The 13421-nt window shown below is 46.0% G+C and overlaps 1 protein-coding gene across 2 annotated transcripts in view; it reads right to left on the bottom strand.

Moving 5' to 3' along the window:
• Tnfrsf10b (TNF receptor superfamily member 10b) overlaps window positions 1-13202 on the bottom strand; it is a 28209-nt gene extending 15007 nt beyond the window's left edge. Inside the window, exons 1-5 of one of the 2 annotated variants that reach the window (XM_063274494.1) lie at window positions 12658-13202; window positions 10014-10104; window positions 7150-7263; window positions 5281-5389; window positions 3578-3786 (exon numbers count right to left, since the gene is read on the bottom strand). In XM_063274494.1, the coding sequence (XP_063130564.1) occupies window positions 3578-3786; window positions 5281-5389; window positions 7150-7263; window positions 10014-10104; window positions 12658-12681 (547 nt within the window). In that variant the 5' untranslated portion in view covers window positions 12682-13202. 2 annotated transcript variants of the gene reach the window in all.
• Between the last annotated feature and the right edge of the window lie 219 nt (window positions 13203-13421).

Genomic DNA, 13421 nt, shown 5'->3' with positions numbered 1-13421 from the left:
ACCATGATAAAGTAGGCTTCATCCCAGGCATGCAGGGATGGTTTAATATACGGAAAACCATCAACGTGATCCATTATATAAACAAACTGAAAGAACAGAACCACATGATCATTTCATTTGATGCTGAGAAAGCATTTGACAAAATTCAACACCCCTTCATGATAAAAGTCCTGGAAAGAATAGGAATTCAAGGCCCATACCTAAACATAGTAAAAGCCATATACAGCAAACCAGTTGCTAACATTAAACTAAATGGAGAGAAACTTGAAGCAATCCCGCTAAAATCAGGGACTAGACAAGGCTGCCCACTCTCTCCCTACTTATTCAATATAGGTCTTGAAGTTCTAGCCAGAGCAATCAGACAACAAAAGGAGGTCAAGGGGATACAGATCAGAAAAGAAGAAGTCAAAATATCACTATTTGCAGATGATATGATAGTATATTTAAGTGATCCCAAAAGTTCCACCAGAGAACTACTAAAGCTGATAAACAACTTCAGCAAAGTGGCTGGGTATAAAATTAACTCAAATAAATCAGTACCCTTCCTCTACACAAAAGAGAAACAAGCCGAGAAAGAAATTAGGGAAACGACGCCCTTCATAATAGACCCAAATAATATAAAGTACCTCGGTGTGACTTTAACCAAGCAAGTAAAAGATTTGTACAATAAGAACTTCAAGACACTGAAGAAAGAAATTGAAGAAGACCTCAGAAGATGGAAAGATCTCCCATGCTCATGGATTGGCAGGATTAATATAGTAAAAATGGCCATTTTACCAAAAGCGATCTACGGATTCAATGCAATCCCCATCAAAATACCAATCCAATTCTTCAAAGAGTTAGACAGAACAATTTGCAAATTCATCTTGAATAACAAAAAACCCAGGATAGCTAAAACCATCCTCAACAATAAAAGGACTTCAGGGGGAATCACTATCCCTGAACTCAAGCAGTATTACAGAGCAAGAGTGATAAAAACTGCATGGTATTGGTACAGAGACAGACAGATAGACCAATGGAATAGAATTGAAGACCCAGAAATGAACCCACACACTTATGGTCACTTGATTTTTGACAAAGGAGCCAAAACCACCCAATGGAAAAAAGATAGCATTTTCAGCAAATGGTGCTGGTTCAACTGGAGGTCAACATGTAGAAGAATGCAGATCGATCCATGCTTATCACCCTGTACAAAGCTTAAGTCCAAGTGGATCAAGGACCTCCACATCAAACCAGACACACTCAAACTAATAGAAGAAAAACTAGGGAAGCATCTGGAACACATGGGCACTGGAAAAAATTTCCTGAACAAAACACCAATGGCTTATGCTCTAAGATCAAGAATCGACAAATGGGATCTCATAAAACTGCAAAGCTTCTGTGAGGCAAAGGACACTGTTGTTAGGACAAAGGGACAACCAACAGATTTGGAAAAGATCTTTACCAATCCTACAACAGATAGAGGCCTTATATCCAAAATATACAAAGAACTCAAGAAGTTAGACCGCAGGGAGACAAATAACCCTATTAAAAAATGGGGTTCAGAGCTAAACAAACAATTCACAGCTGAAGAATGCCGAATGGCTGAGAAACACCTAAAGAAATGTTCAACATCTTTAGTCATAAGGGAAATGCAAATCAAAACAACCCTGAGATTTCACCTCACACCAGTGAGAATGGCTAAGATCAAAAACTCAGATGACAGCAAATGCTGGCGAGGATGCGGAGAAAGAGGAACACTCCTCCATTGTTGGTGGGGTTGCAGACTGGTACAACCATTCTGGAAATCAGTCTGGAGGTTCCTCAGAAAATTGGACATTGAACTGCCTGAGGATCCAGCTATACCTCTCTTGGGCATATACCCAAAAGATGCCCCAACATATAAAAAAGACACGTGCTCCACTATGTTCATCGCAGCCTTATTTATAATAGCCAGAAGCTGGAAAGAACCCAGATGCCCTTCAACAGAGGAATGGATACAGAAAATGTGGTACATCTACACAATGGAATATTACTCAGCTATCAAAAACAATGACTTTATGAAATTCGTAGGCAAATGGTTGGAACTGGAAAATATCATCCTGAGTGAGCTAACCCAATCACAGAAAAACACACATGGTATGCACTCATTGATAAGTGGCTATTAGCCCAAATGCTTGAATTACCCTAGACACCTAGAATAAATGAAACTCAAGATGGATGATCAAAATGTGAATGCTTCACTCCTTCTTTAAAAGGGGAACAAGAATACCCTTGGCAGGGAAGAGAGAGGCAAAGATTAAAACAGAGACTGAAGGAACACCCATTCAGAGCCTGCCCCACATGTGGCCCATGCATATACAGCCATCCAATTAGACAAGATGGATGAAGCAAAGAAGTGCAGACCGACAGGAGCTGGATGTAGATCGCTCCTGAGAGACACAGCCAGAATACAGCAAACACAGAGGCGAATGCCAGCAGCAAACCACTGAACTGAGAATAGGACCCCCGTTGAAGGAATCAGAGAAAGAACTGGAAGAGCTTGAAGGGGCTCGAGACCCCATATGTACAACAATGTCAAGCAACCAGAGCTTCCAGGGACTAAGCCACTACCTAAAGACTATACATGGACTGACCCTGGACTCTGACCTCATAGGTAGCAATGAATATCCCAGTAAGAGCACCAGTGGAAGGGGAAGCCCTGGGTCCTGCTAAGACTGAACCCCCAGTGAACTAGATTGTTGGGGGGAGGGCAACAAGGGGGGGAGGATGGGGAGGGGAACACTCATAAAAAAGGGGAGGGGGAGAGGGATGTTTGCCCGGAAACCGGGAAAGGGAATAACACTCAAAATGTATATAAGAAATACTCGAGTTAATAGTAAAGAGAGAGAGAGAGAGAGAGAGAGAGAGAGAGAGAGAGAGAGAGAGAGAGAGAGAATAAAGAGAGGAAGGAGGCAGTTTTACCAGGATGGTTGTACAGAGGCAGATTATAGAGAGAGAACAAGCCAGACACAGGTAAAGGCAGAATGAGCCAGAGAATGAGAGGAAGCCAGAAGATTAGAACACATGGCTAGAGTTAGTTTGATGTCAAGCAGAGCAATTCATGAGAGGCAGAAAAAGAAGCCAGATTGAATTAGTCAGTCTGGAGAGGAGTTTGAGCCAGATCAGCAGAGTTGAACCAGCCAGCCAGAGTTCAGAAAGAACTAGAAAGGGTAAACTAGAAAGGGTAAGCTTGTTCAGCAGCAAGTCTCAGGGGCTGCAAACATTCTAGGCCTGGATTAGGTTGTTAGCAGCTTCCAGGACTAGGCCTAGGTTAGCAGACAGAGGCACTAAGCCTCCAAGAGGACAATTACCACAGGTGAATAAAAGATGCTTTACAGTTAAGAGACAGGGAACAGTGAGTGAGAGGCACTGGTCAGAGTCTGGACTTTTGCTGTTTGGGGAAGTGGGAGATGGTATATGAATCACAGGAAGAAGACAGAGCTAGGCTTCAGGGATACAGGGGCTTGGGAGACAAGGAGGACAATCCTGAAGGAGAAGGGCAGGTCAAGGAGAGTGAGATTCAGTGTCCAGGGACCCACCCACAGCCACCACTCACCTGGATAGACTCTTGTCATAAAGAGACACACTGATTCCCATGCTTTAGTCTTCCAGATGACAGCTACAAACAGCACCACTGATATGACCGAGGCCAAGAGCCCTATTATGAGGCCTAGGTTATGCTGAGGTATTTGAGTGTTTTTGGGGACACACTTCCGGTTTGCCTTTGGGGTGCAGGGGATCACTTCATCTTCCCCATCAGTGCAGCTGGGTACACACAAGAAACAAATGATAAGATTTTGTGAGAAGGCTGCTGACCAGATGTGCTAAAAAGGTAGTCGCCCACTGTACCCAGAATCCCTGAAATGGTATTAAAGAAAGGCAGGCTCCATGTGTCTGTGCAGACCTTGGGGAACCCCCTTAGGTACGGTGGTAGCCCTTCTGCCTTTTGGACAGGGTGTATGTTGAGCTGTCCTGGCCACAGGAAGACCCTAAGTTAGGAAAGGGAAGGTAAGAAGCCTGTGTGGTCACTACTGAGCCAGGTCTCTTTGTCAGCCTTTCCCTCTGAAGTACAGACATGTGGCACATGTGTACAGCCTCCTGAAGCAAGGCTGGCTGAGTTTGCTCAGGTGCCTCTGAGAGCTCCAATGAACACACACATACCCCACACCACATACACACACACACCACACGCACATACCACACACTATGCCACACACACCATACACATACACACCCCACACATACATACCCCATACATACCACACACATATACCACACACCACACCACACACACCCCACACCCTCCCCTACATACACACTCCATACACCCCACACATACCACACCACACACGCCATACATACCACATACATACCACACACACAATATGTATATACACAGCACACACACACACCCCACATCACACACACAGCATACACACACACCCACCCACATCACACACACATACACACACACACCCCACACACATACACACACACCCCACATCACACACACTCCACCCCCATCACACACACAGCACACACACACATACACACACACCCCACACACATACACACACACACCCCACACACATATACACACACACCCCACACACATACACACACACCCCACATCACACACACTCCACCCCCATCACACACACAGCACACACACACATACACACACACCCCACACACATACACACACACACACCCCACACACATACACACACACACCCCACACACATACACACACACCCCACATCACACACACAGCACACACACCACACACAGAGCATACACACACACCATACACCACAGCATACACACACACCACACACAGCATACACACACACATACACATACAGCATACACACACACCACACACACAGAGCATACACACACACCACACACACACACACACACACACACACACACACACATCTTTGTGGGCTGCAATACTTTTGTCTTTCTAGGTCTCTGGCTGCACAAAAATCGTGAAAGAGCGTAAATGAACACAAGCCAGGCTATGGCCTCCTTATTCTCATGCTCTGTCTACAGATAGTAGACAAATTATCTGGCCAAGGGAAAAGAATGGGTGGGAAAGAACAGGAATGGGCTGCTGACTGAATGGGGACAGGGATAGGGAGAGACTTGCAGTTGGACATGGAGAGATGACAGCAGGCTCAGAGACCCCAAGGGTTTAGGGATTTCCTATGGTGTGGGAACTCCACAAGGTGGGAGGGAGGGCCCGTATCATACTTAGAGCATGTCTGGCAGATCTCAGTCGAGTCTTTATCTTCAAAGCTGCCTGGTTTGCACTCACACTCTGTGTTTCTAGCTTTGACGCATCGGCTTTTTATGACTTTATCTGTAAGGGTTGGAGGGAAGAGGTTTTCTGGTTACCATGGTAACAGTTCCTCATGACACACTTCCAATTTGGCTCAACTGAACTTAGGAAGTAATACTGAGGACCAGTTTCTCTAGCACCATGCCCCGGGCATGTAGATGATGGCTCTCAAGAGCAGCTATAAGTACTCAGGGCCATAATACAAAAGGAGAACAATTCATGACCGCATACATGAGGTTTGGAAGGAAAAGTCTTTTAAAGATCCCCAGGACAGCTGCAAGGGATGCGCCTCTGTACCCCTCTGATGAGCCTCAAGCTCCTGGAAACAGGAGGAGCCTTAAGAAGCAGAAACTGAGTGCTCACATCCACATCCCTAGTGACTGCAACAAGAGAGTCCAGCTCAGAACCATCTGGGAACCCAGCCCTAACCCACTCAACCACTACCCTTTTTGTTACTGATTATGGTGGTCGATCTTAATTGTTAATTTGAGAAGATCTAGAATCATCTGAGAGACGGGTGTCTGGGTATGTCTGTGGGGGTTATTTTGATTAAGCTAATAGGGTGAGAAGACTCACACTGTCTGGGTGGCACCATTCCTTGGACTAGGTCTCTGAACTGTATGAAGAGGGGAAACTGAGTTCACATGCCTATCACTCGCTGAGGGTGAGTTGAGAACTGCCTCTGGCTCCTGCCACCTGACTCCCTGCAACAGTGGACGGTATGCTAGACCTGTGAGCCAGCTCAACCCTTTCTTCTGTAACTGCTTTTGTCAGAGTCTTTCCTGACTAGAAATGAAAACAATAACCCATGACCCAAGCACTTCAGCAGGCACACGGCAAGAAAGATGAATGCGTGTTGAACTTTATGTTCTAGAAGGATTGGCCACACAGGACTCACAGACTTGAAGGCTCCAGTACTAAGAACTTGATGGCTCCTGAGAGTAAGAATAGAACATACCATGTCACCTACAACTAGAGAGTGGCCACACACAGAGGGGAGACTCATAGTGGCCCTTTTCCTCCCCGTGACCCACACTTCTGACTTCCACACCTGGAAATGGCAAAGCAGGCCACTACCCCTGGTGACTCAAGGTTTGCTGAGGGGCATCAAATCCATTGCAGAACTGAGCAGACTCAAGCTGGATCCAGAGTGGAATTATCTCCCATTCCAAATGTGCAGGCCTCTTTACTCCTCAATTGTGCAATTCTGCCTGGAGACCTCTCTATTCCACTTAGAACCCTGCACTTATCCTTCAAGGCCCAGCTCTAATGATTTGTGCTCTTTGGAGCCCCACCACTCCTTGGGACAAGTCCTTGCACAGCGGACACTAGGGTACTTCCTGTTCACCACATGTGACAAGCCTATAAACTGATTCATGGTGAGAGCAGTGGCAACTGTCCCACAATGCATCTGAGGGTACCAGGAGGGGCCCTCCACAGGGCACACTACCTCATTCTTTTTTTTTTTTTTTTTTTGGTTCTTTTTTTCGGAGCTGGGGACCGAACCCAGGGCCTTGCGCTTCCTAGGTAAGCGCTCTACCACTGAGCTAAATCCCCAGCACTACCTCATTCTTAATAGATGGTCTCAATGATTCCTAAAACACAGCACAAATGAACTCTTCGCAACTTCTGTTTTTTTCCCATTAATGAAAGAAAGACAAGCAGAGAACAGGGAAGAATGAAGGCCAAGATGGGCCGGAACCGAGGTTTCCGAGTCCATGGCAGGTAGGAATCCACTTCCCCAGATCCTGCCTGTGGGGAAGAGCCCCTTTGTTCTGTACCTTCCTTACAGACCCTGCAGGAAAGGCAGGAAGGCAGGACGTTGGGACCGCTGGTGTAGTTTTCACCATCTATGCAAGCTTTGCACGAGCCATCCTCCTTGGACAGGTACTGGCCTGAGAATGGAAGGGAAACCGGTCAAGGGAATGTCAGCATTCCTGGAGCTGTGAAGACTTGTGTCCTCCTTAGACCTACGTGGGAAATGGGGATCATAACTGAGGGGCTGCCTGCCTCAGATTGGCTGTGGGCATGTCTAGGGAGCACTTTCTTTCCTTCCTCTCTGGTTGTTTGCTTGTTTTTTGTTCTTTGTTTTTTGAACAGGGTCTCACCACATAGCTCTGGCTAGCCTAGAACTTATCATGTAGGCCAGTAGGCAGAAACAATTCAAGGCAAGACTGGTCTACACAAACACACTGCAGGTCAGTCAGGGCTAAATATGAGACTCCCATTACCCAATAAAAAGAAAGAGATTATGAATGAATATTATAAGCTTTGATACACCAACAAAGTAGGTAACTTGTAAAAGAGACAAGTATCTCTCTATAGGTAGACTATAGAAACCACCTCAAGATGAAGCAATGTGGTACCCATTCTATTTCCCGAGGCATCACTGCCAAGTGCTCCTGGGACCTCAGGCCTACATCCTTGTCAGGCCTCCACTGACTGGGTAGGAGATAGTGTTCCTTGTGACAGAGTCTATACAACAAAGGACTAGACAGTATTCCTGTCTGTCCTCTGTGCATGCCTGCAGCACTCAGCAGAATTGGACTGCCCTCAAGACAGGTGGCTCCAGCAGAGTCACCTGCCACCTGTTCCATTTATTCCTGGAAAGAGGCTGAAGCCATGGCCAAAAGAAAGGGGGGAGGGGATAGCTTCTTCAGGAGGCCAAGGAGCAGCACAACTCTGCAGTGGTGTCTACAGACAGAGCGGCCAGAGATTGCAGGACTGTAATGGGCCTTCAAGAAGAACCGGGGACATGTCAAAGAGACACTTGTGACCTCTCCCTTTGACTGTAAGACTACTGGATGCCACAAAGAGTAAGCCTTGTACTGGGGAAAGAAAACAGATGAAGCCTATGGCTAGGCAGGATAAAGAAACTTATAAGGAACAAGATTTGCTAGTTGTCAGACCACCCTGCAGGACAGAATGGAGACAAAATAATGGTGGGTCAATAACTCTGGGGGCTGGAGAGATGGCTTAGAAGTTAGGAGCACTGATCATTCTTCTAGAAGACATGGGTTCAATTCCCAGAACCCACATGGCATCTCCCAACTGTCTGTAACTCCAGTTCTGAGGGACCTGTTCTGACACCCTCATACAGACACACATGTAGGCAAAACACCAATGTACAGAAGATAAAAATGTCGCTAAAAAAATCATGAAAACAACAACAAAACAATTCATAACTGTGGCCCTACCTAAATGTCATGTCAAAGATGGATGTGGGGGCCACTAGATCCCTGTCTGTTTCCAATATGGCCATGATGGGCAAATCTCCTTGTGAATTTCAGTATCAATCAATGAGTTTTTCCCATAATTTTTTATTGATTATTTGTGAATTTCACATCATGCACCCCATTCCCAGTCCTTCAATATCCACTGTCCACTCTTGTAACTTCTCCCCAACAGAAAATAAAAAATTAATTTTAAAAAGAAGGTCTTGCCGTGGAAGCTGTGATGTGTAGCACAGTACCCTTCTGTTCATACATCTTTACTGGCAAATGTTCATGCAATGTGTCATTGGTCTGGTTCTCCTACACTATCAATACCAATCCTCATTTGGACTCCTCTCAGATGTCCTCTTGTTGCACTGAGTCATGAAGATCCCACAGCTTTGGTTCTGCAGGACCCAATTCCCTTCATGGGCTCCAGCAGCTCACAGGCCGGGTAGATGTTGAGGTGGGCCAGCTCAGAGCCATGAATCTGGGACTGTGTGGTAGCTGCATTGGTCAGTCTGTCAGCTCTCCCACACCCTTGCCACTTGGGCCAGCTCTCCAGCACTGGCTGGGTAAGGAGTGGGGACAGTTCTCCCATCAATGACTTTTTTGATTGGCTTAATTATTGAGGATGATGGTAGAGCCTGGCTTGTTAGGATTGCCCAAGCACAGACACTGACCTCGATAATTCTGGTAAGAGGATCAGGCTGAGAGCTACCAAAGGTGTCGCAGAGAGTTAGGATGGCTGAAAAGAATGCCAACACAGCTGGTTTCCATGGTTTAGTGATTGTAGGGCACTCAGAATTCACACAATGCAAATAGTGAACAGTAACTGGTTAGCAGAGCTGGGGCCTACTCAATGGTAATGTGCTTGCATGAGTGAGGCTCTAGGTTGGATCCAGCAATCAATCAATCGATCAACTGATAGATAGATAAATAAATAAATAAATAAATAAATAAATAAATAGAAGGAACTGGATAGCTATGTGTATAATAAGAGGCTGGAGAGATGGCTTAGTGGTTAAGAGCACTGTCTGCTCTTCCAGAGGTCATGAGTTCAATTCCCAGCAACAATATGGTGGCTCACAACCATTTGTGATGGGCATCTGATGCCCTCTTCTGGTGTGTCCAAAGACAGCGACAGTGTACTCACATACATACATACATACATACATACATACATACATACATACAAAGAAGCTGGACCCTTACCAGATACTGTACACAAAAATTAATTCTAAATACCTTAATGGAAACACACCGAAATAGGAAAACCATGCAGGCAAAACACTGTGAAGATAAACCTTCATGACCTTGGAGTTAGAAAATGATGAGTAAGTATCTAGGTCAGAAAAGAAACGGGAACTGCAAGACCATGGAGCCTGAGAGTGGGAATCAGAGACAAAAATTGCCATCACTCTAGAATGTACCTGCTGGACATTCCAGTGGACTCTGCTTCAGCCTCTGTAGGTCAGCTGGGCGATCCTGGGCTAGCTTAGCAGTCACTGGAACAAAGAAACTCTGTGGAAACAAAGCAGGAACTGCCTTCAGTGGCTTTCGGGTCTCACCATCACAAGGTCACCTCACATTCCCTTCCCTCCAGCTTCTAAGAAGCCATGACCCTTAGACCCTTCCCCGCTTCTAACTGTACAGTACTAGTTTCTGTTCATGCTTCTGTTTGCCTCTTACAGCTGCTCACATCACAGAAGCTTGAACTGTTCCTATCTTTTATTCTCTCCTGCTTAAAAAAAAGTTTGTATGTACCTACATAGCATACACAGTGTAAATTAGAGGAAAGTCTTGAAAAGTATATTGTCCCAAATAGAAACAGCATGCATCCTCTGGTACACTGTCTTGTTTCCTGTGTGACTAGTTAATCATGTGTGTGACTATTTCTGCTCCCTATCCCCAGTTTTTTTAAATGCAGTCAAGACTTTAGAAGATAATACACATCTTCAGTGTATAATCACTCAGTAGATAATACACTTGCCACACAGTTGCAAGGACCTGAGTTCAGATTCCCAAGACTCAATACAAAGCCAGACATAAGGTGCACGTGTGAAATTCCAGGACTCCTGTGGCTGAATGGGAGGTGGAGATGAAGAACTCCTAGAAGCTCATAGAACAGGCAGCAGCGTACTCAGTGATGAACAAGAGAGATTCTGTTTCAAATGAGGTAGAAGGTGAGAACTGACACCTGAAGTTGGCCTCTGATCTCCAGATACATTCCGTGGTCAATTAGACTACATCTGGAATGAACTGCAATCCAGAAATGGAGGGCACACCTGTGACCAGGGCCTTGAGGCTGGAAGATTTGCCTTTGATCTGACTCTTGAGGTGAGATAACACATGCTTTGGATGGATATCCTGTGCTGCTGTATATAGAAGTATGTGGGAGTGACACTATTAGGAGATGTGGCCTTATTGGAGAAGGTGTGACCTTGTTGGAGGAAGTGTGTCACTGTGGAGTCAGGTTTTGAGATCTCCTATGCTCAAGCTATACCCAGTGTGGCCCACAGACTCCTTGCTGCCTACAGATCAAGATGTTGAAGTCTTGGATCCTCCGGCACCATTTCTACCTTTATGCTGCCCTGCTGCCTACTATAATGATAATGGATTAAACCTGTAAATTGTAAGTCAGTCCCCATTAAATGTTTTCTTTATAGGAGTTGCCCATGGCCGTGGTGTTTCTTCACAGCAATGAAACTCAAGATAAGTGTGCACAAAGATTTTTTTTTACATGCATTCAGGTATACAGTGGGTAAAATGAGCATCTTAATTATTTTAAACAAAATGGCCAGCACTGCTGTGTTCACACTGTCCTGTAACCAACCGAAGTTCAGAACTCTTTTCATCTTAAAACTCTAAGTCCATACACCCATTAAAGTAACATACCGAGTCTCCATGTTAGGAGCTAGTAGTCTGCTTATTTCCTTTCTTTGTTCCGTCTCTTTCCTTTTTCGTTTTGGTTCATACGCAGGGCTTCCTGCCACTAACTGAACATGTCTGACTTTAGTTTCTTCTTTCATTCTATTTACTTTTTTCCCCCAGACATTGGCATGTTCCACCTCGACAGTGAAGTGTTAAATAAAACAGAAGGTGGAGAACTGTATCCAGCCTGGTGGAAATGAATCTATAATACTATGCACATAATGTAATATAAGAATATCTATAATAAGTGTATCTCTAAAGAGACACTTGTGTGCCTCTCTATTAGACATTAGAAACAATAGACTCCAAGAAACTGGAATTCTCCTTAATAATCTCATGCTGGCAGAAGGGGGAAAGGTCAGATTCTAGGCCTCTTCAGGGCCCCTTTTACTCTTTTTAAGCCCATTAAGTTGCAGAGTCCAAGAAACCACAAAAAAGAAGTCAGTGATGTGACACTGGTGTCCCCCTTCTCCCTCCCTCCCTCTCTCCCTCCCCTACCTTCCCTCCCTTCCCTCCTTCCCACCAGTCTAGCGCGTTCCGGGCGCGGTCTTTCCTTGGCCGGCTTTCCACTCGGGGCACCGCGCTCACGTGCACCATACTCTCCCTGTCGCGCCATACTCTCCCTCTCTCGCCCTGCTTCTAATTTCTCTGACCTGAGGGTCCTTCAGGGTAACCGGATCCGGATCCTTTCCCTGCCCACTGTCCCTTCTTCCTTCCCCTGCTCCACTTTGCCCCAGGTTTGGTACCCTAGCGCGCTTTGCTGGGCCAGCTGCTCCCCGGGCCCCGCACCCAGCGTCGAAACTTCCCTCCCTCCATCTTTGGGTCCACTCACCTAGAGTACGGTCCTTTTGCTATCAAAGCGGCGCCTCGTCATATCCTCCCAGTCTTGAGTGTTCCACCCACCTCCCATCCCATCCGGACTCACCCCACCTTCGAGTCCTCGCCATCCCACCCCGTTTTCGAATCTTCTACGCCTCCGCTACCCCGTCGAGTCGTACCTGGCCCACAGCGAAGTTTGTCCACACCGCCAGACCCCTCCTCACCCCAGACACGTGCGCGCTCGGCTAGCAGGGCACTTTAGCGCGGTCTCTCCTTGGTGGGCTCTCCACTTGGGTCACCGTGCTCATGTCGCGCCATACTCACCAGTAGCAGAAAAGCTTGTAACATCTTGGGGACCCTAGTCCGAGGTCTGCTGTCCGGGAATGGCCGCCGGCCTGGGGCGTGCGCCGGCCTGGGGCGTGATCTATCCAGACCGCTGAGGCTGTTCGCCGGCTGCGTCCTGGAGGCTTATGAAGTTAGTGCATCCAACACACCACGGCTTCACCTCTGAAAATCCACGAAGGATGAGCTGTTTCCTCCCAGAAAAAAAAAAGTTCTTTGGACTTTCTCACGGAAAAAGTTCTCTGAATGACCGCCGCGATCGATCGAACTGTTCCTCCTCTTACGCCTTGAGCAGGATAGTCCCATTGGCACTCCCCATTCCAGGAGGAGCTTAATCAGGTCCAACCCCTCTCGTACTTTGAAACCTTGGAAGCCATCGCAGGACAGACTCTGAACAACTTTTTTTTTTTTTTTTTTTAGAATCACAATACTTTTATAACAGTTTTCAAGTCGTGGATGGATATGTCCATGCTTATAAAAAAAAAACAAACAAACAAAAAAAACAAAACAAAACAAAAAAAAAACCAACCTCATAACGCTCAAAAGTCTGCCGGTCCCTTCATACTTCGACTAATATGATATTCACCCTAGTAACAGAAGATAAATTTGTGCAACCTTTGAGTTTCAGCTTGTGTCCCTGGAGGAGCTGACTTGAAAGTGGCTGCTGTGGTGAATAGTCCTCCTTCTTCTTGAATTTGTTTTTGTTACAGTTTTATGCTACCAGGCCTTATCTGAGAACCAGAAAA

This window comes from Rattus norvegicus, chromosome 15 (assembly GCF_036323735.1).
Source record: "Rattus norvegicus strain BN/NHsdMcwi chromosome 15, GRCr8, whole genome shotgun sequence".
Classification (NCBI taxonomy): Eukaryota; Metazoa; Chordata; class Mammalia; order Rodentia; family Muridae; genus Rattus; species Rattus norvegicus.
Note: the sequence above shows the minus strand (reverse complement) of the source record. Positions and strands in the feature narration are given on the sequence as shown.